At 44.5% G+C, this 23,238-nt stretch overlaps 3 protein-coding genes and 2 long non-coding RNA genes across 5 annotated transcripts in view; 1 reads left to right on the plus strand and 4 right to left on the minus strand.

Moving 5' to 3' along the window:
- LOC117756763 overlaps nucleotides 1-3,161 on the plus strand; it is a 27,364-nt gene extending 24,203 nt beyond the window's left edge. Inside the window, exon 3 of the long non-coding RNA XR_004612847.1 lies at nucleotides 3,151-3,161. This is a non-coding gene — a long non-coding RNA (uncharacterized LOC117756763). The remainder of the gene's footprint in view (nucleotides 1-3,150) is intronic.
- LOC117756770 overlaps nucleotides 1-6,273 on the minus strand; it is a 9,467-nt gene extending 3,194 nt beyond the window's left edge. The window contains exon 1 of the long non-coding RNA XR_004612855.1: nucleotides 6,208-6,273. This is a non-coding gene — a long non-coding RNA (uncharacterized LOC117756770). The remainder of the gene's footprint in view (nucleotides 1-6,207) is intronic.
- Nucleotides 4,449-5,831, minus strand: LOC117756722 (nuclear factor 7, brain-like). Its single transcript, XM_034577485.1, has one exon. The coding sequence runs from the start codon at nucleotides 5,829-5,831 to the stop codon at nucleotides 4,449-4,451; it is 1,383 nt and encodes a 460-aa protein (XP_034433376.1).
- A 3,009-nt stretch (nucleotides 6,274-9,282) lies between the features above and the next one.
- LOC117756736 (nuclear factor 7, brain-like) lies at nucleotides 9,283-19,159 on the minus strand (the record flags this gene model as incomplete). Its single annotated transcript, XM_034577503.1, has 2 exons — nucleotides 18,443-19,159; nucleotides 9,283-9,864 (listed from the first exon to the last, which is right to left on the minus strand). Coding segments are annotated over exons 1-2 (1,299 nt in total), but the record flags the coding sequence as incomplete, so codon positions are not given.
- LOC117756732 (nuclear factor 7, ovary-like) lies at nucleotides 14,496-15,866 on the minus strand. The gene has a single exon (XM_034577497.1). It carries the CDS (start codon nucleotides 15,864-15,866, stop codon nucleotides 14,496-14,498), a length of 1,371 nt encoding a protein of 456 aa, XP_034433388.1.
- Nucleotides 19,160-23,238: the final 4,079 nt, after the last annotated feature.

The raw sequence follows: 23,238 nt of genomic DNA on the forward strand, positions 1-23,238 counted from the left end.
CAGGTTGTAGTTTGACTCTTCTCTCCTGTAGCTGGACTCACTCAGGACGTTTGGTCTGGTTTGGTTCAGTTTGGTTTGGAAGGTGAATGTGATCGTCTGGTTTTCAGCCTGTGTCTCTTCAGGGAGGAACAGATGCTTCCTGGTTTCTCTGGTGTGTCAGGACACGATTGTAAAAAGTAATTCAAGCCTTGGATTTGATAACTGGTCAAAAGTCATTTGGCAGCAACAAGCTCACACACACAAGAGACTTGTTGTAAAATAGCTGCTTGAATATGATTGTGATCTGCTGAGTGTTAAATGTTCAGAGATCGTTCTACTAGCGTGAAAGTGAAAGTTAAATATTAACAGGAAGTGCGGGGGGGGGGGGGGGGGGGGAGTCTGTGACGTAACTACAGAGCTGAAGTCTCATTAAAGAGACAGAAGCAAAATGCAAACAAATGGACACAATGTCAGAAAATCAAAAAGATGGTTTTATAAAATTCAAATCAGCTCAAGTTTGCTCATTAATTTGTGTGAGTGCAGTAAAAAAGTATGACGTCATCAAATGATTGTACATTTTGTCGTGATTATCATACCTTAAGTGTGACAGCATTATATGGTGTGACTTTGGGCATTCAATAAATGTGGCTATCAGAAACATATTTAATATTAATATTAAATAATAACTTTAGTTTACATTAAAGCTACCTCAGGGCACCAGCCTTCAAAGGAAGGAAAAGAGACAATTTATTGATTAAGTCTCATGAAAGTACTAACTACAAATTTGGAACTTTGATGAATAATTAAATTATTAACTTTAACCAAAATGACCACGTCAGTAGTTAGCAAAGATGAAGGATATGGAGTTCAGAGGTTGGAAAACGTCACACTTATGCAACATTAATGAAGACAACATTTGTGTTTAACCCTTGTGTTGTTCCTGGGTCGGATTGACCCAGAGTGCGTGCGTGTGATCATACGACGACGGTGACGAAGACTACGACCCAGTGGGTGATGCTTCTGCAGATTCTTCATCCTTGGAAGAAGAAGAAGAAGAAGAAGAAGAAGAAGGACAAGACCACGGCGACACCACCACCACCGGACTCGTGGAAAGAGAGACCTTCCCGTCAAGAAACGGGGAAATAACATGGTCCTCGAGGGCGTACGGCCAAGAGGAGGGCCACTGCTCCTCCTCCTCCTCTTCCGCCTCCTCTGCTGCGGCTCAAAGCGGGGTCCCCCGGGGCCCCACAATCCACGCGACGTCCCGCACCGGTGACCTAGCCTCGACGTTCCGCCTGTTCATCACACCGACGGTAGAGAACATCATCCTGGAGATGACGAATCGGGAGGGTCGTCGAAAATACGGCGACGAATGGAAAGGGATGGACGAGACCGACCTGCGCACCTACGTAGGGCTGCTGATCTTAGCGGGCGTGTACAGGTCCCGGGACGCCGAGAGCGGCCGGGCGATATTTCGTGCCACGATGCCCCTAAAACTCTTCCACACGTACTCCAGACTGCTGCGCTTCGACGACCGCGAGACAAGACGCACGAGACGAGCCACGGACAAATTGGCGGCCGTGCGAGAGGTCTGGGACGCGTGGGTGACCGTGGACGAGCAACTGGTTCCCTTCAGAGGTTAGTCTTTTTAAAAAAAATATTATTATTATGTTATGTTATGTTATGTTATGTTATGTTATGTTATGTTAGTTATGTTATGTTATGTTATGTTATGTAGATAGCGGCTGCTAGTCCTCGTCCTCATCTCATCTCCTCTAATCTCTTCTCCTCCTGTTTTTCTCCCTAGGCCGGTGTCCATTCCGTCAGTACATGCCCAGCAAGCCGGCGAAATACATGATCAAGTCGTGGGTGGCCTGCGATGCGAAATCAAGCTACGCTTGGAAGATGCAAGTGTACACCGGAAAGCCGAGTGGCGGACGCCCAGAACGGAACCAGGGGTTGCGGGTAGGGCTCGATGTAACGGAGGGGCTGCACGGTCGTAACATCACGTGCGACAATTACTTCACCTCCTACGAACTCGCGCGGCAGCTCCTGGAGAGGAAGCTCAACGTGGTCGGCACGGTTCGGAAGAACAAGCCCGAGCTCCCGACCGGGCTGCTCGCGGTCAAGGGAAGAGAGGTGTTCTCATCCAAGTTCGCATTCACGCCCACCGCCACTCTGGTGTCCTACATCCCAAAGAAAAACAGGAATGTGGTGCTCCTGAGCACACGGCACCCCGAGGCCGACATCAGCGACCGCGAGGACGGGAAACCGGTCATCGTCCTGGACTACAACCGCAACAAAGGTGGCGTGGACAACCTAGACAAGGTGATCGGAACGTACAGCTGCAGGAGGATGACCGCACGCTGGCCCCTGGTCGTCTTTCACAACATTCTCAACGTCTCTTCCTACAACGCCTTCGTGATATGGAGAGAGATCAACCCCGACTGGATGCCGGGCAAGCGGAACAAGCGGAGGGTGTTCCTAGAGCAACTGGGAAAGGCTCTCGTGACTCCGTTCATCGAACGAAGGGAGTGCATCCCCCGCACGGACACGTCCGCCGCGGTTGTGAAGGCTGTAAAACCTGCTGCCACCGCCGCACAAAGGGCTCTTGACTACGACGCTCGACCCGAGTGTCCGGCCTCCTCCATAGCCCTAGCAGCAGCCCCGCTCGGGGCGAGTAAGAGGAAGAGGTGTCAGATATGCCCCAGGAAAAAGGACTGTAAAGCTCACACCATGTGCCGCGGGTGTAACAAATACATCTGCAAGGGCTGCTCACGTGTCTATTGCCCTACGTGTGCGTCCTAATATGGGGTGGACTATGTGAGGGGGCCAACAGCCGGGGGAAGCAGGGACAACACAAGGGTTAAGTAACACATTTATTATGAAAATAATAAAAATATAAACATACAAACTAACTAAGTGTACATACTATATACTTGTGAATGTGAGTATACGTGTGTGAGTGTGTGTGAGTGAGTGAGTTACAAAGTGTGGTTTCAAAATGGCGGCTGGCCACTATGAAGACATAAGACCCCCTGGAGTGTTGGGATCATGGGGCTGAGATCACATGTGTGTGTTTGGGGAGAGGAGCGTGTGAGGTGTTGGTGCCGGGTCAGAGGAAGTAGTTAGTTGCATGTAAAGAGTCTGATTCTATGAAGAGCATCACAGAACTAACATTAGCTTTCAAATAACGTATTACCAAATACCACAACAACACAAATCCAATTGATAAAACATCACATGAAGAGAATTCAACAGTCCTGTGCATAGGCCTCATGTAATTAGCCCAGTTATGTTACCAGTTCATGAAACGGGGGAAAGGTCCTTTTTGAGGTGCTGTTTAAAGTCCAGTGAACTGGTCTTACTGGTTGTGGCTCCTGTTGTTGTGCATCTGCTGGTCAGACTTTGTGTCGTTGCCAATTGCTTGTGCTGAGGTTCTTAGGCAGGCTCTCGTGTCCCTGCCTTTTGGAAGGTTTCAGCAGTCTGCTTCAGGCAGGCCTGCTCGGAGATCAAAGGAGCTGGAGCAGGGAGAGGAACCTACTCCTCCTGCTGAGGTCAGTAGAAAAGAGGGGGAACTGGGCTGTTATTGTCCTGGTGACCTCATGGGTCGGGGGGGCACACAGTGACCAATAGGGGTTGAAAGCTGTGTCCAGGGGCAGGTTCACACCTAGGTGTGAAGTTGAAGCACCCTGGGAGACTGAGTTCTGGAAGCTCGTCTTTGTCTCCAGAACAAAGAAGACATGTGGTCTCCGGCTTTGTCTTCACATGTCGGCCCAACTATTGTTCACAACTATTAGGTCCCAACATTTAAATAAGTAATAATTCATGAATAAACGTATATATAACTCAATTTAAAAACCTGAAACTATCTGAGTGTTAAATCCTACTTAATGACAGATAATGTTATATTTACATCTCAACTTAAAAAAGGTCAGAACTCTGTTTCTGTTTCATAGCTTTTATTATTTTGATCACAATATTAAAATCACATCACTAGGCTGCTGTTGAATAAACACTTTTACAGACAGAATCATTTTGGCTTCATCACATCAAACAGACAAATGTTCATATATGTTGAATTATTTCATATGTGAACAGACTTTATGTGATTAAACATGAATCATGTCTCATGTGTGAGTTTTAATAAAGTTTGTTGAATGTGAACAATGATCAGCTGTTATTGATAAATGTGTTTTTATGTGGATCTTCATCAGTTTGCTCGACTTCATGGATCCACACAAAATCTAAATGATAGAAAACATTTTCCATGAAAGTAAAAAACAAACCAAAGATAAAGATCAGAAAATAATGAAATCTTTTTACACACGTGGAAAAGTCGACAGGAGAAATAAAAACGAGTGAGAAGTAAAAGGAGAAATAAACAAAGCTTTAGAATAACGAGTTTAACATTTAAATTCAGCAGATTTCTCTTGAAGAAATAAACATGATGAATAAAATCTTTATCTCTAACTGCTCTGATCCAGCGTCACAGAGACATTCACAGGTAACAGCTTCAAGTGATCTCCAATGTTAAAGTATGGAAACATCTTCTGAGTGAAAGTGTGTGTGAAGGTGTGAATGTGTTTGTTAGTATCAGGATCAGAGAACGACAGTTCTCCTCTGTTCCAGTCCAGTTTCACTCTGATCCTCTGGATCTTCTGCACAGAGAGAACAGATAATGCTGATGGTGACCATGCTGTGTATTCACCTTCATAGAACCTTATTCTCCAGTATCCAGACGGTTTGTCTCCCTTCCTCTGGACAGGCTCTGCTCTTACACCCAGTGACCAGTTTGTACTGTCTCCAACCAGGACGTCCCAGCTGTGAGTCCCTGAGTTAAAACCCTCAGATCCCAGGACTAAGGTGTAATAATCAAACCTCTCTGGATTGTCAGGAAGCTTCTGTCTCTCTCCTCCTCTCAAACTGGTCAGATCTTCAGACAGGACGAGTTCTGGATGAGCAGAGTTTGGGTCCAGAACCACAGGACTGTAGGAGACCACGTCCTTCATCTTGTTCCAGATGTTGAAGCTCAGGTTGCCCAGATGTTTGGCCTCGTCTATCAGAGCTCCTGAGGCCAGCTGTGGATCATCCAGCAGGGGGCGCTGCTGGACTCGTTCCACTGCAGCCTTGTAGTTGAGCAGGAACGAGACGTCTTCAGCTCTCAGCTCGTCCTCTGTGGTTCTGATTGTGTCTGAAAGAGCCGTAATGTCTCTGCTCAGAGACTCAATCTTCTCCTTCATCATCCGACTCTTCTGCTCCTCTTCCTCCCTCAGTGCAGCCATCCTGGCCTCCTCTTCCTCCTCCAGAAACTGATGAAGCTTTTCAAACTGCTCCTTGATCTGCGTCTCTGTGAGTCCGGCCTGGACCTTAATGTGTTCTGCTGTTTGTTCAAACTCTACTTTAACACGTTCAAAACACTGTAACTTCTTCTTCAAGGGCTCCAGAGTTTCCTGAAGCTGCTTCTTGTGTTGTGGTGCAGCTTCATCGATGGGTCTGAATCTGTGGTCGCTGTGTTTCTCTGAATCTCTGCAGACGACACGCACTGGCTGATGATGGTCCAGACAGAAGAGTCTGAGTTTCTCTGAGTGCTGACTGCAGAGAGCATGTGAAGAGCTCTGATCTCTCTCCTGTAAGAAGGTCTCACACAGGTTCTTTAACACCAGGTTACAAGGTGGTTGAATCATTGAAGATCTTCTCTTACAAAGTGGACACTCTTTTACTTCTTTGTCTTTCCACCAGCTCTTCACACAGTCTTTACAGAAGCTGTGGCTACATGACAGAATGACAGGATCTCTGAAGACATCATGGCAGACGGGACAGCAGAGATCCTCTTCTAATCTGGAAGCCATTGAGTCTCCAGGTGAAGCTGAAAACAGACAGTCAGTCAGTCACAGCTCCACGAACTTCACTGAGGTTTACTTCCTCTCTGAGTCAAGGTGTTTGTTAAACTCACGGTCAGTGTGTGGAGCGTCGGCAGGTTGTAGTTTGACTCTTCTCTCCTGTAGCTGGACTCACTCAGGACGTTTGGTCTGGTTTGGTTTAGTTTGGTTTGGAAGGTGAATGTGATCGTCTGGTTTTCAGCCTGCGTCTCTTCCGGGAGGAACAGATGTTTCCTGGTTTCTCAGGTGAGTCAGGAGAGGGTGGAGCTTGATATGCTGGATGATGAAACCTGTAAAACCTGAAACAAATGTACAAGCAGCTCTGCTGCCAGTACAAACTATGCACCTCCCTTATGGACTGCACTCTAACACTTTAACTCTTAACTGTGCCAGATTCATCTGCCTGTGCAATATCAACGGTGCATGTGAAATACATTCACTGTACATATTCTCACACTGCACATATCTTTACTGTCTATACACTGTATACATTAGTTTAATTACATTCATAAGTCAGACTGCAGGTCAGACCTTCACGCTCGTCCAGGATCTGAAGTGATAGTTTCAACTTCCGGACTCGTTCATTTCACACAAATCTGTATCAGCATCACTCTGATAATTATTATGAACAATATATTTGTCATATATAACATTATAAATAATCTCATTATAATAGAATATTCATTTGCTGTTCTCCCACAATATGTTTAACATCTAACACTAAATATATAGAAAATAATATCAGTGATACTTGTGATTGTGTTTAATTAATCATACTATAACACTTGGCCTGTTTGTAAATGAAACATGGAGAACGTCACTAATTCAGCATGTACTTTATAATTTGTTGAATTGTGTGTCGGCCATGACCTTCACTTTAACGGCCTCAACAATGGTGGCTAGTGGGTAATGTTAGCTAACGTAGCTAATGCTAGCGCGGCTAATGCTACCTAGCAAGCGGATGCTTAGTTTGCTCTTTAACCAAACGATGTGAGACCAGAAACATGACAATGAGGTAAAAGTGTGATTCTGTGTGAAATGTAATCACAGTTAACTGAGACTCCACCACAGAGTCATGATGTCATCACATTGTTTGACTGAATTTACCCTGAATGTAGATCTCCAGCTCCAGACCAGAGTTTGTGACAGCAGCATTTCTACTGACCCCCCCCCCCGGCTCGGCTCGGGACACATCAGCTCCTCGTGTGTCACAGAGGCAGCCATCACTTCCTCCAGCAGATAATCAACCTGTGATGTTGGAGAAAGACACGAGGTCACGTTGAAGCTTCCCTCGTTTCTTTTGAAACCAAACTCCGAGTTCCTCCATCTTTGTTTGCAGCTCATTCACACGTGTGTATTCCGTGCTGCTGCGTTTGGGATGCGAAACATTTCTACTGTGAATCTGCGTCTGTGTTGGAACACGTTGATGAAACATTCAGTCAGTAGATCGATGTGCAGTCACACACTGGGGACGACCCCATGAGGACGGAGCGGTCAGAAACAAGATGGCTGCAGACACTTTACTACTGAACGTGTGTGTGTGACAGCAGGAGACGGTTCAACATGAAGCAGAACATGAACCACAACATGTTTTATGATGTTGCTCACAAACAGGAGTCGATGCACCTTCAGCATTTAGGAGGAATTTAAATGTTGAAGCTGAACTAAACCTCTGTTGTTTTGTTGTTGAGGAATGAATGAAAACACTTTGACAGACACAATCATTTTGGCTTCATATTTACATCTCAACTTAAAAAAGGTCAGAACTCTGTTTCTGTTTCATAGTTTTTATTATTTTGATCACAATATTAAAATCACATCACTAGGCTGCTGTTGAATAAACACTTTTACAGACAGAATCATTTTGGCTTCATCACATCAAACAGACAAATGTTCATATATGTTGAATTATTTCATATGTGAACAGACTTTATGTGATTAAACATGAATCATGTCTCATGTGTGAGTTTTAATAAAGTTTGTTGAATGTGAACAATGATCAGCTGTTATTGATGAATGTGTTTTTATGTGGATCTTCATCAGTTTGCTCGACTTCATGGATCCACACAAAATCTAAATGATAGAAAACATTTTCCATGTGTAGTGGTCAAAAGTTTAGTGTGACAGTTGAATGCCTATCGGGTTCACCACATATATCCAGAATAAACGGGACGTGAGGCTGATGATTCCAGAAATAGACAATTTATTCAAGTTGGACAAAGGATTTAAAAAGACTGATCAAACAGCACAGGATCATGTGCAAAGTATGGATTACTGGCCTGTACTTGATATAAATAACAGATTAACAAGAGAGAAGTTAAAGGCTCCAGACCCAATTTAACAAAGCTAAAATATCATGCATAAAACAAGCACAGCACACTTTAAGAATCCCAACACTGGTGTGATTGCACCAGTGGATTATCACTGCAAGCGATATTATACAATGAAATAACATCAGAGGGCCTCTAGTTTACAGAGCCAATAACTCACCAATATTCAAGCCATTAAACCAGGATTTCACAGTACCCGTCAACCATATTGCACATTACCCATAGAACAAAGAACAAAATAAAATATAACAAAGAAACCAGAAATCAAACCAATTAATCAGAAAGAAACTAAATCTAAACAAGGCCAAATAATGTAAATGAAATCTAAATGTGGGAAAAAACAGTGACCGTAAATATTCTGCCTGAAGGCAGCCCTTCAATTCATTAAAATAAAGCAGAGACCCACGCCGTCCTTATTGTCTTGACGACAAGTAAAGTATCGTTCCCATTAGTTTGTGTGTACACGCTGACTGGAGATTATTACAGCGTGCCTGTATGGCGACGCTGATACCGTCTCTCACACACACACAGCTGTACGCTGGGCTCGCAACAAACAATTGGCGTCCACACCTGCTGCGCCCACGCTAAACTTCCTCACAGGACCGGCAGTGGAGAGAGAGAGAGAGGGCGACTACGGTGTCCCTGAATAAACTTCGCCAACTCCCCTCATCCGATAGGCATCGCCGTCCTGTCAGGTTAATTAGAGCTGTGATTTTATATCTACAATGACATGTAAGCATAACTGGGAAAGTGACACTGCTAAAACTATCCTGTTTTAGCTAAACCTTTTTATTAAGGATTGACCCCATTACACATGAAAATAAAAAAAAACCCAAAGATAAAGATCAGAAAATAATGAAATCTTTTTACACACGTGGAAAAGTCGACAGGAGAAATAAAAATGAGTGAGAAGTAAAAGGAGAAATAAACAAAGCTTTAGAATAACGAGTTTAACTTTTAAATTCAGCAGATTTCTCTTGAAGAAATAAACATGATGAATAAAATCTTTCTCTCTAACTGCTCTGATCCAGCGTCACAGAGACATTCACAGGTAACAGCTTCAAGTGATCTCCAGTGTTAAAGTATGGAAACATCTTCTGAGTGAAAGTGTGTGTGAAGGTGTGAATGTGTTTGTTAGTATCAAGATCAGAGAACGACAGTTCTCCTCTGTTCCAGTCCAGTTTCACTCTGATCCTCTGGATCTTCTGCACAGAGAGAACAGATAATGCTGATGGTGACCATGCTGAGTATTTACCTGCATAGAACCCTATTCTCCAGTATCCAGATAGATTCTCTCCCTTCCTCTGGACAGACTCTGCTCTTACACCCAGTGACCAGCGTGTACTGTCTCCAACCAGGACGTCCCAGCTGTGAGTCCCTGAGTTAAAACCCTCAGATCCCAGGACTAAGGCGTATTGATCAAACCTCTCTGGATTGTCAGGAAGCTTCTGTCTCTTTCCTCCTCTCAAACTGGTCAGATCTTCAGACAGGACGAATACAGGATGAGCAGAGTTTGGGTCCAGAACCACAGGACTGTAGGAGACCACGTCCTTCATCTTGTTCCAGATGTTGAAGCTCAGGTTGCCCAGATGTTTGGCCTCGTCTATCAGAGCTCCTGAGGCCAGCTGTGGATCATCCAGCAGGGGGCGCTGCTGGACTCGTTCCACTGCAGCCTTGTAGTTGAGCAGGAACGAGACGTCTTCAGCTCTCAGCTCGTCCTCTGTGGTTCTGATTGTGTCTGAAAGAGCCGTTATGTCTCTGCTCAGAGACTCAATCTTCTCCTTCATCATCCGACTCTTCTGCTCCTCTTCCTCCCTCAGTGCAGCCATCCTGGCCTCCTCTTCCTCCTCCAGAAACTGATGAAGCTTTTTGAACTGCTCCTTGATCTGCGTCTCTGTGAGTCCGGCCTGGACCTTAATGTGTTCTGCTGTTTGTTCAAACTCTACTTTAACACGTTCAAAACACTGTAACTTCTTCTTCAAGGGCTCCAGAGTTTCCTGAAGCTGCTTCTTGTGTTGTTGTGCAGCTTCATCGATGGGTCTGATTCTGTGGTCGGTGTGTTTTTCTGAATCTCTGCAGACGAGACACACTGGCTGATGATGGTCCAGACAGAAGAGTCTGAGTTTCTCTGAGTGCTGACTGCAGAGAGCATGATCTCTCTCCTGTAAGAAGGTCTCACACACGTTCTTCAACACCAGGTTACCAGGTGGTTTACGCTTTAAAGATCGTCTCTTACAAAGTGGACACACTTTTACTTCTTTGTCTTTCCACCAGCTCTTCAAACAGTCTTTACAGAAGCTGTGGCTACATAACAGAATGACAGGATCTCTGAAGACATCACGGCAGACGGCACAGCAGAGATCCTCTTCTAATCTGGAAGCCATTGAGTCTCCAGGTGAAGCTGAAAACAGACAGTCAGTCAGTCACAGCTCCACGTGGTTCACTGAGGTTTACTTCCTCTCTGAGTCGAGGTGTTTGTTAAACTCACGGTCAGTGTGTGGAGCGTCGGCAGGTTGTAGTTTGACTCTTCTCTCCTGTAGCTGGACTCACTCAGGACGTTTGGTCTGGTTTGGTTTAGTTTGGTTTGGAAGGTGAATGTGATCGTCTGGTTTTCAGCCTGCGTCTCTTCAGGGAGGAACAGATGCTTCCTGGTTTCTCTGGTGTGTCAGGACACGATTTTAAAAAGTAATTCAAGCCTTGGATTTGATAACTGGTCAAAAGTCATTTGGCAGCAACAAGCTCACACACACAAGAGACTTAGTTGTAAAATAGCTGCTTGAATATGTTTGTGATCTGCTGAGTGTTCAAAGTTCAGAGATCGTTCTGCTAGAGAGTGAAAGTGAAAGTTAAATATTAACAGGAAGTGCAGAGGAGGGAGTCTGTGACGTAACTGCAGAGCTGAAGTCACATTAAAAAGACAGAAGCAAAGTGCAAACAAATGTTCACAATGTCAGAAAATTAAAAGATGGTTTCATAAATTCAAATCAGCTCAAGTTTGCTCATTAATTTGTTTGTGAGTGCAGTAAAAAGTATGACATCATCAAATGATTGTACATTTTGTTGTGATTATTATACCTTAAGTGTGACAGCATTATATGGTGTGACTTTGGGCATTCAATAAATGTGGCTATCAGAAACATATTTAATATTAATATTAAATAATAACTTTAGTTTACATTAAATCTACCTCGGGGCACCAGCCTTCAAAGGAAGGAAAAGAGACAATTTATTGATTAAGTCTCATTAAAGTATTAACTACAAATTTGGAACTTTGATGAATAATTAAATTATTAACTTTAACCAAAATGACCACGTCAGTAGCAAAGATGAAGGATATGGAGTTCAGAGGTTGGAAAACTTCACACTTATGCAACATTAATGAAGACAACATTTATGCTTAAGAAAAACATTTATTATGAAAATAATAAAAATATAAACACACAAACTAACTAAGTGAACTTACTATATACATGTGAATTTGTGTGTGTGTGTGTGTGTGTGTGTGTGAGTGTGTGTGTGTGTGTGTGTGTGTGAGTGTGTGTGTGTGTGTGTGTGTGTGTGAGTGTGTGTGAGTGTGTGTGTGAGTGTGTGTGTGTGTGTGTGTGTGTGTGTGTGTGTGTGTGTGTGTGTGAGTGAGTTACAAAGTGTGGTTTCAAAATGGCGGCTGGCCACTATGAAGACAAAAGACCCCCTGGAGTGTTGGGATCATGGGGCTGAGATCACATGTGTGTGTTGGGGAGAGGAGTGTGTGAGGTGTTGGTGCTGGGTCAGAGGAAGTAGTTAGTTACATGTGCAGCCAGATGCGCGCTCCCTCCCTGCCGCTGCGCGGCACTTTACCTGTTCTAATGGCGCGCTGGTCGCTAGGCGACGTCAAGCGCCCCGTATTTAAGGAGGCGGCCGTGCTTGGATCGCCCTCCTTCCGTTTCCGCTCCTCTCCGGTGGGTCTTGGATAGCGTGGAAGAGCTACTTCTGTAGCCGCGGCGGAGTTTGGTGTGTTTGTGCAACAGCCAGCGCCTCCCTTAAATATCCCCCCCATACGCAGTGTGACTGACCGCTGGCGTGGGATCGCTCCGCCAGGGGACCTTCGGGGTGCAGTTGCGGGTCTGCTTGCTGGATTCAGCTACGGCTGGGGAGACTCCTACCCTCCGGGTTGCTGTGACTGTGCCTTGGCTTGACAGGGTGAGGCCCTGCTCCTTCGTCGGCCGTCATTGGCCACCATGCCTCGGACGGACCTGCTGTTTTGGCTTTACTGGAACTGTGTTCTGGCTTTACTGGAACTGTGTTCTGGCTTTACTGGAACTGTGTTTTGGCTTTACTGGAACTGTGTTCTGGCTTTACTGGAACTGTGTTCTGGCTGTACTGGAACGGTGTTCTGGCTGTACTGGAACCGTGTTCTGGCTTTACTGGAAATTGCACTGTCTTAAACATAGCGTGGAGAGCCACGGTGAACGAGACGATACTTTTAAAAATGACACACTTCCTTGGTCCGAGCCATAAAAGTGTGTAGTTTTTAAAAGTATCGTCTCGTTCACCGTGGCTCTCCACACTACACCTTCACGGCGCGTGGAGTGACCACCACGGAGGGACGCCCTGATTTTAGTAACATTTAATCCCACTTACATTGTGTTTGTATTGGTTTGTATTTGTTTTGTTGTTTTCAACCCTGACATGTTTTAATTATCTTTTTATTGTTGGTCAGGTGCTGTGGGCCTGAGGCGGCGACCCAATTCCTGGTGGTGGTGTTTTCTTCACAACCCATTTTGTTGGTTTGCTGTGTCACGGTGGCTAGTTTATTAATCCTTCCCTTCTTTCTTTGGTTCTCGTCGCCGTGGTAAGTCCCAGCCCTGTCCATGTAGTTGCTCTTGTCAGAAGTGTTGTATTTCATATGTTAATTGGTATTCTGTTTGTTTCATTGTGCTTTTGTTCGTATTTATTCTGTTATATTAAAGTTCTTTTCCATTAGTACAACACGTCTCTTGCCCCGTGATTCAAACGAACCTGTGCTGTTGCACTTACAATATTTTTGTTATTTCCTGGAGGTGAAACTCCCCAGGTGGCGTTGTGGCAACTTCTCACTATCCCCGCTTTCCCTCACGCTACACATGTAAAGAAAGAGTCTGATTCTATGTTATGATTCCAGTTCATGAAAAGGGGGAAATGTCCTTTTTGAGGTGCTGTTTAAAGTCCAGTGAACTGGTCTTGCTGGTTGTGGCTCCTGTTGTTGTGCATCTGCTGGTCAGACTTTGTGTCGTGGCCAATTGCTTGTGCTGAGGTTCTTAGGCAGGCTCTCGTGTCCCTGCCTTTTGGAAGGTTTTAGCAGTCTGCTTCAGGCAGGCCTGCTCGGAGGTCAAAGGAGCTGGAGCAGGGAGAGGAACCTACTCCTCCTGCAGAGGTCAGTAGAAAAGAGGGGGAACTGGGCTTTTATTGTCCTGGTGACCTCATGGGTCGGGGGGGCACACAGTGACCAATAGGGGTTGAAAGCTGTGTCCAGGGGCAGGTTCACACCTAGGTGTGAAGTTGAAGCACCCTGGGAGACTGAGTTCTGGAAGCTCGTCTTTGTCTCCAGAACAAAGAAGACATGTGGTCTCAGGCTTTGTCTTCACATGTAGGCCCAACTATTGTTCACAACTATTAGGTCCCAACATTTAAATAAGTAATAATTCATGAATAAACGTATATATAACTCAATTTAAAAACCTGAAACTATCTGAGTGTTAAATCCTACTTAATGACAGATAATGTTATATTTACATCTCAACTTAAAAAAGGTCAGAACTCTGTTTCTGTTTCAAAATTTTTATTATTTTGATCACAATATTAAAATCACATCACTAGGCTGCTGTTGAATAAACACTTTTACAGACAGAATCATTTTGGCTTCATCACATCAAACAGACAAATGTTCATATATGTTGGATTATTTCATATGTGAACAGACTTTATGTGATTAAACATGAATCATGTCTCATGTGTGAGTTTTAATAAAGTTTGTTGAATGTGAACAATGATCAGCTGTTATTGATAAATGTGTTTTTATGTGGATCTTCATCAGTTTGCTCGACTTCATGGATCCACACAAAATCTAAATGATAGAAAACATTTTCCATGAAAATAAAAAACAAACCAAAGATAAAGATCAGAAAATAATGAAATCTTTTTACACACGTGGAAAAGTCGACAGGAGAAATAAAAATGAGTGAGAAGTAAAAGGAGAAATAAACAAAGCTTTAGAATAACGAGTTTAACTTTTAAATTCAGCAGATTTCTCTTGAAGAAATAAACATGATGAATAAAATCTTTCTCTCTAACTGCTCTGATCCAGCGTCACAGAGACATTCACAGGTAACAGCTTCAAGTGATCTCCAGTGTTAAAGTATGGAAACATCTTCTGAGTGAAAGTGTGTGTGAAGGTGTGAATGTGTTTGTTAGTATCAGGATCAGAGAACGACAGTTGTCCTCTGTTCCAGTCCAGTTTCACTCTGATCCTCTGGATCTTCTGCACAGAGAGAACAGATGATGCTGATGGTGACTCTGCAAAGTATTTACCTGCAAAGAACCTTATTCTCCATGATTCAGACAGTTTGTCTCCCTTCCTCTGGGCAGACTCTGCTCTTACACCCAGTGACCAGCGTGTACTGTCTCCAACCAGGACGTCCCAGCTGTGAGTCCCTGAGTTAAAACCCTCAGATCCCAGGACTGAGATGTATTGATCAAACCTCTCTGGATTGTCAGGAAGCTTCTGTCTCTCTCCTCCTCTCAAACTGGTCAGATCTTCAGACAGGACGAGTTCTGGATGAGCAGAGTTTGGGTCCAGAACCACAGGACTGTAGGAGACCACGTCCTTCATCTTGTTCCAGATGTTGCAGCTCAGGTTGCCCAGATGTTTGGCCTTGTCTATCAGAGCTCCTGTGGCCAGCTGTGGATCATCCAGCAGGGGGCGCTGCTGGACTCGTTCCACTGCATCCTTGTAGTTGAGCAGGAACGAGACGTCTTCAGCTCTCAGCTCGTCCTCTGTGGTTCTGATTGTGTCTGAAAGAGCCGTAATGTCTCTGCTCAGAGACTCAATCTTCTCCTTCATCATCCGACTCTTCTGCTCCTCTTCCTCCCTCAGTGCAGCCATCCTGGCCTCCTCTTCCTCCTCCAGAAACTGATGAAGCTTTTTAAACTGCTCCTTGATCTGCGTCTCTGTGAGTCCGGCCTGGACCTTAATGTGTTCTGCTGTTAGTTCAAACTCTACTTTAACACGTTCAAAACACTGTAACTTCTTCTTCAAGGGCTCCAGAGTTTCCTGAAGCTGCTTCTTGTGTTGTGGTGCAGCTTCATCGATGGGTCTGAATCTGTGGTCGGTGTGTTTTTCTGAATCTCTGCAGACGAGACACACTGGCTGATGATGGTCCAGACAGAAGAGTCTGAGTTTCTTTGAGTGCAGATTGCAGAGAGCATGATCTCTCTCCTGTAAGAAGGTCTCAGACACGTTCTTCAACACCAGGTTACCAGGTGGTTTACGCTTTAAAGATCGTCTCTTACAAAGTGGACACACTTTTACTTCTTTGTCTTTCCACCAGCTGTTCACACAGTCTTTACAGAAGCTGTGGCTACATGACAGAATGACAGGATCTCTGAAGACATCTTGGCAGACGGCACAGCAGAGATCCTCTTCTAATCTGGAAGCCATTGAGTCTCCAGGTGAAGCTGAAAACAGACAGTCAGTCAGTCACAGCTCCACGTGGTTCACTGAGGTTTACTTCCTGTCTGAGTCGAGGTGTTTGTTAAACTCACGGTCAGTGTGTGGAGCGTCGGCAGGTTGTAGTTTGACTCTTCTCTCCTGTAGCTGGACTCACTCAGGACGTTTGGTCTGGTTTGGTTCAGTTTGGTTTGGAAGGTGAATGTGATCGTCTGGTTTTCAGCCTGCGTCTCTTCAGGGAGGAACAGATGCTTCCTGGTTTCTCTGGTGTGTCAGGACACGATTGTAAAAAGTAATTCAAGCCTTGGATTTGATAACTGGTCAAAAGTCCTTTGGCAGCAACAAGCTCACACACACAAGAGACTTGGTTGTAAAATAGCTGCTTGAATATGATTGTGATCTGCTGAGTGTTCAAAATTCAGAGATCGTTCTGCTAGAGAGTGAAAGTGAAAGTTAAATATTAACAGGAAGTGCGGGGGGGGCGAGTCTGTGACGTAACTGCAGAGCTGAAGTCTCATTAAAGAGACAGAAGCAAAGTGCAAACAAATGTTCACAATGTCAGAAAATTAAAAGATGGTTTTATAAAATTCAAATCAGCTCAAGTTTGCTCATTAATTTGTTTGTGAGTGAAGTAAAAAGTATGACATCATCAAATGATTTTACATTTTGTTGTGATTATTATACACTTTACCTGTTCTAATGGCGCACTGGTCGCTAGGCGACGTCAGGCGCCCCGTATTTAAGGAGGCGGCCTTGCTTGGCTCGCCCTCCTTCCGTTTCCGCTCCTCTCCGGTGGGTCTTGGATAGCGTGGAAGAGCTACTTCTGTAGCCGCGGCGGAGTTTGGTGTGTTTGTGCAACAGCCAGCGCCTCCCTTAAATATCCCCCTCATACGCAGTGTGACTGACCGCTGGCGTGGGATCGCTCCGCCAGGGGACCTTCGGGGTGCAGTTGCGGGTCTGCTTGCTGGATTCAGCTACGGCTGGGGAGACTCCTACCCTCCGGGTTGCTGTGACTGTGCCTTGGCTTGACAGGGTGAGGCCCTGCTCCTTCGTCGGCCGTCATTGGCCACCATGCCTCGGACAGACCTGCTGTTTTGGCTTTACTGGAACTGTGTTCTGGCTTTACTGGAACTGTGTTCTGGCTTTACTGGAAATTGCACTGTCTTAAACGTAGCGTGGAGAGCCACGGTGAACGAGACGATACTTTTAAAAATGACACACTTCCTTGGTCCGAGCCATAAAAGTGTGTCGTTTTTAAAAGTATCGTCTCGTTCACCGTGGCTCTCCACACTACACCTTCACGGCGCGTGGAGTGACCACCACGGAGGGACGCCCTGATTTTAGTAACATTTAATCCCACTTACATTGTGTTTATATTGGTTTGTATTTGTTTTGTTGTTTTCAACACTGACATGTTTTAATTATCTTTTTATTGTTGGTCAGGTGCTGTGGGCCTGAGGCGGCGACCCAATTCCTGGTGGTGGTGTTTTCTTCACAACCCATTTTGTTGGTTTGCTGTGTCACGGTGGCTAGTTTATTAATCCTTCCCTTCTTTCTTTGGTTCTCGTCGCCGTGGTAAGTCCCAGCCCTGTCCATGTAGTTGCTCTTGTCAGAAGTGTTGTATTTCATATGTTAATTGGTATTCTGTTTGTTTCATTGTGCTTTTGTTCGTATTTATTCTGTTATATTAAAGTTCTTTTCCATTAGTACAACGCGTCTCTTGCCCCGTGATTCAAACGAACCTGTGCTGTTGCACTTACAATATTTTTGTACACGTGGAAAAGTCGACAGGAGAAATAAAAACGAGTGAGAAGTAAAAGGAGAAATAAACAAAGCTTTAGAATAACGAGTTTAACATTTAAATTCAGCAGATTTCTCTTGAAGAAATAAACATGATGAATAAAATCTTTCTCTCTAACTGCTCTGATCCAGCGTCACAGAGACATTCACAGGTAACAGCTTCAAGTGATCTCCAGTGTTAAAGTATGGAAACATCTTCTGAGTGAAAGTGTGTGTGAAGGTGTGAATGTGTTTGTTAGTATCAAGATCAGAGAACGACAGTTGTCCTCTGTTCCAGTCCAGTTTCACTCTGATCCTCTGGATCTTCTGCACAGAGAGAACAGATGATGCTGATGGTGACAATGCTGAGTATTTACCTTCATAGAACCTTATTCCCCATAATCCAGACGGTTTGTCTCCCTTCCTCTGGAGAGGCTCTGCTCTTACACCCAGTGTCCAGTAAGTACTGTCTCCAACCAGGACGTCCCAGCTGTGAGTCCCTGAGTTAAAACCCTCAGATCCCAGGACTAAGGTGTAATAATCAAACCTCTCTGGATTGTCAGGAAGCTTCTGTTTCTTTCCTCGTCTCAAACTGGTCAGAGCTTCAGACAGGACGAGTACTGGATGAGCAGAGTTTGGTCCAGAACCACAGGACTGTAGGAGACCACGTCCTTCATCTTGTTCCAGGTGTTGAAGCTCAGGTTGCCCAGATGTTTGGCTTCATCTATCAGAGCTCCTGAGGCCAGCTGTGGATCATCCAGCAGGGGGCGCTGCTGGACTCGTTCCACTGCAGCCTTGTAGTTGAGCAGGAACGAGACTTCTTCAGCTCTCAGCTCGTCCTCTGTGGTTCTGATTGTGTCTGAAAGAGCCGTAATGTCTCTGCTCAGAGACTCAATCTTCTCCTTCATCATCCGACTCTTCTGCTCCTCTTCCTCCCTCAGTGCAGCCATCCTGGCCTCCTCTTCCTCCTCCAGAAACTGATGAAGCTTTTTAAACTGCTCCTTGATCTGCGTCTCTGTGAGTCCGGCCTGGACCTTAATGTGTTCTGCTGTTTGTTCAAACTCTACTTTAACACGTTCAAAACACTGTAACTTCTCCTTCAAGGGCTCCAGAGTTTCCTGAAGCTGCTTCTTGTGTTGTGGTGCAGCTTCATCGATGGGTCTGAATCTGTGGCCGGTGTGTTTTTCTGAATCTCTGCAGACGAGACACACTGGCTGCTGATGGTCCAGACAGAAGAGTCTGAGTTTCTTTGAGTGCAGACTGCAGAGAGCATGATCTCTCTCCTGTAAGAAGGTCTCGCACACGTTCTTCAACACCAGGTTACCAGGTGGTTTACGCTTTAAAGATCTTCTCTTACAAAGTGGACACACTTTTACTTCTTTGTCTTTCCACCAGCTGTTCACACAGTCTTTACAGAAGCTGTGGCAACATAACAGAATGACAGGATCTCTGAAGACATCTTGGCAGACGGGACAGCAGAGATCCTCTTCTAATCTGGAAGCCATTGAGTCTCCAGGTGAAGCTGAAAACAGACAGTCAGTCAGTCACAGCTCCACGAACTTCACTGAGGTTCACTTCTTGTTTACCCTTATCAATGCTGCTAAAACCTTTATCTTGATGATGTTCTCATTTACATTTGACATCTATTGCACTTCTGTCCGTCCTGGGAGAGGGATCCCTCACATGTGGCTCTCTGAGGTTTCTACGTTCTTTTTACCCTGTTAAAAGGTTTTTTTTGTAGTTTTTCCTTACTCTTGTTGAGGGTTAAGGGCAGAGGATGTCACACCATGTTAAAGCCCTATGAGACAAGTTGTGATTTGTGAATATTGGCTATACAAATAAAATTTGATCGATTGATTGATTGACTTCCACTCTGAGTCGAGGTGTTTGTTAAACTCACGGTCAGTGTGTGGAGCGTCGGCAGGTTGTAGTTTGACTCTTCTCTCCTGCAGCTGGACTCACTCATGACGTTTGGTCCGGTTTGGTTTGGAAGGTGAATGTGATCGTCTGGTTTTCAGCCTGCGTCTCTTCAGGGAGGAACAGATGCTTCCTGGTTTCTCTGGTGTGTCAGGACACGATTGTAAAAAGTAATTCAAGCCTTGGATTTGATAACTGGTCAAAAGTCATTTGGCAGCAACAAGCTCACACACACAAGAGACTTGGTTGTAAAATAGCTGCTTGAATATGATTGTGATCTGCTGAGTGTTCAATGTTCAGAGATCGTTCTGCTAGAGAGTGAAAGTGAAAGTTAAATATTAACAGGAAGTGCAGGGGGGGGGAGTCTGTGACGTAACTGCAGAGCTGAAGTCTTATTAAAGAGACAGAAGCAAAGTGCAAACAAATGTTCACAATGTCAGAAAATTAAAAGATGGTTTTATAAAATTTGTTTGTCAGTGAAGTAAAAAGTGTGACATCATCAAATGATTGTACATTTTGTTGTGATTATTATACCTTAAGTGTGACAGCATTATATGGTGTGACTTTGGGCATTCAATAAATGTGGCTATCAGAAACATATTTAATATTAATATTAAATAATAACTTTAGTTTACATTAAAGCTACCTCAGGGCACCAGCCTTCAAAGAAGGAAAAGAGACAATTTATTGATTAAGTCTCATGAAAGTACTAACTACAAATTTGGAACTTTGATGAATAATTAAATTATTAACTTTAACCAAAATGACCACGTCAGTAGTTAGTAAAGATGAAGGATATGGAGTTCAGAGGTTGGAAAACTTCACACTTATGCAACATTAATGAAGACAACATTTATGCTTAAGAAAAACATTTATTCTGAAAATAATAAAAATATAAACACACAAACTAACGAGGTGAACTTACCGTGTGTGTGTGTGTGTGTGTGTGTGTGTGTGTGTGTGTGTGTGTTACAAAGTGTGGTTTCGAAATGGCGGCTGGCCACTATGAAGACAAAAGACCCCCTGGAGTGTTGGGATCAAGGGGCTGAGATCACATGTGTGTGTTGGGGAGAGGAGTGTGTGAGGTGTTGGTGCCGGGTCAGAGGAAGTAGTTAGTTACATGTGCAGCCAGATGCGCGCTCCCTCCCTGCCGCTGCGAGGCACTTTACCTGTTCTAATGGCGCGCTGGTCGCTAGGCGACGTCAGGCGCCCCGTATTTAAGGAGGCGGCCGTGCTTGGCTCGCCCTCCTTCCGTTTCCGCTCCTCTCCGGTGGGTCTTGGATAGCGTGGAAGAGCTACTTCTGTAGCCGCGGCGGAGTTTGGTGTGTTTGTGCAACAGCCAGCGCCTCCCTTAAATATCCCCCTCATACGCAGTGTGACTGACCGCTGGCGTGGGATCGCTCCGCCAGGGGACCTTCGGGGTGCAGTTGCGGGTCTGCTTGCTGGATTCAGCTACGGCTGGGGAGACTCCTACCCTCCGGGTTGCTGTGACTGTGCCTTGGCTTGACAGGGTGAGGCCCTGCTCCTTCGTCGGCCGTCATTGGCCACCATGCCTCGGACGGACCTGCTGTTTTGGCTTTACTGGAACTGTGTTCTGGCTTTACTGGAACTGTGTTCTGGCTTTACTGGAACTGTGTTCTGGCTTTACTGGAACGGTGTTCTGGCTTTACTGGAACGGTGTTCTGGCTTTACTGGAACGGTGTTCTGGCTTTACTGGAACTGTGTTCTGGCTTTACTGGAACTGTGTTCTGGCTGTACTGGAACGGTGTTCTGGCTGTACTGGAAATTGCATTGTCTTAAACGTAGCGTGGAGAGCCACGGTGAACGAGACGATACTTTTAAAAATGACACACTTCCTTGGTCCGAGCCATAAAAGTGTGTCGTTTTTAAAAGTATCGTCTCGTTCACCGTGGCTCTCCACACTACACCTTCACGGCGCGTGGAGTGACCACCACGGAGGGACGCCCTGATTTTAGTAACATTTAATCCCACTTACTTTGTGTTTATATTGGTTTGTATTTGTTTTGTTGTTTTCAACCCTGACCTGTTTTAATTATCTTTTTATTGTTGGTCAGGTGCTGTGGGCCTGAGGCTGCGACCCAATTCCTGGTGGTGGTGTTTTCTTCACAACCCATTTTGTTGGTTTGCTGTGTCACGGGTGGTTAGTTTATTAATCCTTCCCTTCTTTCTTTGGTTCTCGTCGCCGTGGTAAGTCCCAGCCCTGTCCATGTAGTTGCTCTTGTCAGAAGTGTTGTATTTCATATGTTAATTGGTATTCTGTTTGTTTCATTGTGCTTTTGTTCGTATTTATTCTGTTATATTAAAGTTCTTTTCCATTAGTACAACACGTCTCTTGCCCCGTGATTCAAACAAACCTGTGCTGTTGCACTTACAATATTTTTGTTATTTCCTGGAGGTGAAACTCCCCAGGTGGCGTTGTGGCAACTTCTCACTATCCCCGCTTTCCCTCACGCTACACATGTAAAGAAAGAGTCTGATTCTATGTTATGTTTCCAGTTCATGAAACGGGGGAAAGGTCCTTTTTGAGGTGCTGTTTAAAGTCCAGTGAACTGGTCTTGCTGGTTGTGGCTCCTGTTGTTGTGCATCTGCTGGTCAGACTTTGTGTCGTGGCCAATTGCTTGTGCTGAAGTTCTTCGGCAGGCTCTCGTGTCCCTGCCTTTTGGAAGGTTTCAGCAGTCTGCTTCAGGCAGGCCTGCTCGGAGGTCGCTGGAGCAGGGAGAGGAACCTACTCCTCCTGCAGAGGTCAGTAGAAAAGAGGGGGAACTGGGCGTTATTGTCCTGGTGACCTCATGGGTCGGGGGGGCACACAGTGACCAATAGGGGTTGAAAGCTGTGTCCAGGGGCAGGTTCACACCTAGGTGTGAAGTTGAAGCACCCTGGGAGACTGAGTTCTGGAAGCTCGTCTTTGTCTCCAGAACAAAGAAGACGTGGTCTGAGGCTTTGGCTTCACATGTAGGCCCAACTATTGTTCACAACTATTAGCTCCCAACATTTAAATAAGTAATAATTCATGAATAAACGTATATATAACTCAATTTAAAAACCTGAAACTATCTGAGTGTTAAATCCTACTTAATGACAGATAATGTTATATTTACATTTCAACTTAAAAAAGGTCAGAACTCTGTTTCTGTTTCATAGTTTTTATTACTTTGATCACAATATTAAAATCACATCACTAGGCTGCTGTTGAATAAACACTTTTACAGACAGAATCATTTTTGGCTTCATCACATCAAACAGACAAATGTTCATATATGTTGGATTATTTCATATGTGAACAGACTTTATGTGATTAAACATGAATCATGTCTCATGTGTGAGTTTTAATAAAGTTTGTTGAATGTGAACAATGATCAGCTGTTATTGATAAATGTGTTTTTATGTGGATCTTCATCAGTTTGCTCGACTTCATGGATCCACACAAAATCTAAATGATAGAAAACATTTTCCATGAAAGTAAAAAACAAGATAAAGATCAGAAAATAATGAAATCTTTTTAGACACGTGGAAAAGTCGACAGGAGAAATAAAAACGAGTGAGAAGTAAAAGGAGAAATAAACAAAGCTTTAGAATAACGAGTTTAACTTTTAAATTCAGCAGATTTCTCTTGAAGAAATAAACATGATGAATAAAATCTTTCTCT

This window comes from Hippoglossus hippoglossus, chromosome 22 (genome assembly GCF_009819705.1).
Source record: "Hippoglossus hippoglossus isolate fHipHip1 chromosome 22, fHipHip1.pri, whole genome shotgun sequence".
NCBI classification, from domain to species: domain Eukaryota; kingdom Metazoa; phylum Chordata; class Actinopteri; order Pleuronectiformes; family Pleuronectidae; genus Hippoglossus; species Hippoglossus hippoglossus.

What these genes read in the sequence shown, in the direction of transcription:
- LOC117756722 (XM_034577485.1), bottom strand. Translation starts at nt 5,831, where the DNA reads ATGGCTTCCAGATTAGAAGAGGATCTCTGCTGTCCCGTCTGCCATGAT.
- LOC117756732 (XM_034577497.1), bottom strand. Translation starts at nt 15,866, where the DNA reads ATGGCTTCCAGATTAGAAGAGGATCTCTGCTGTGCCGTCTGCCAAGAT.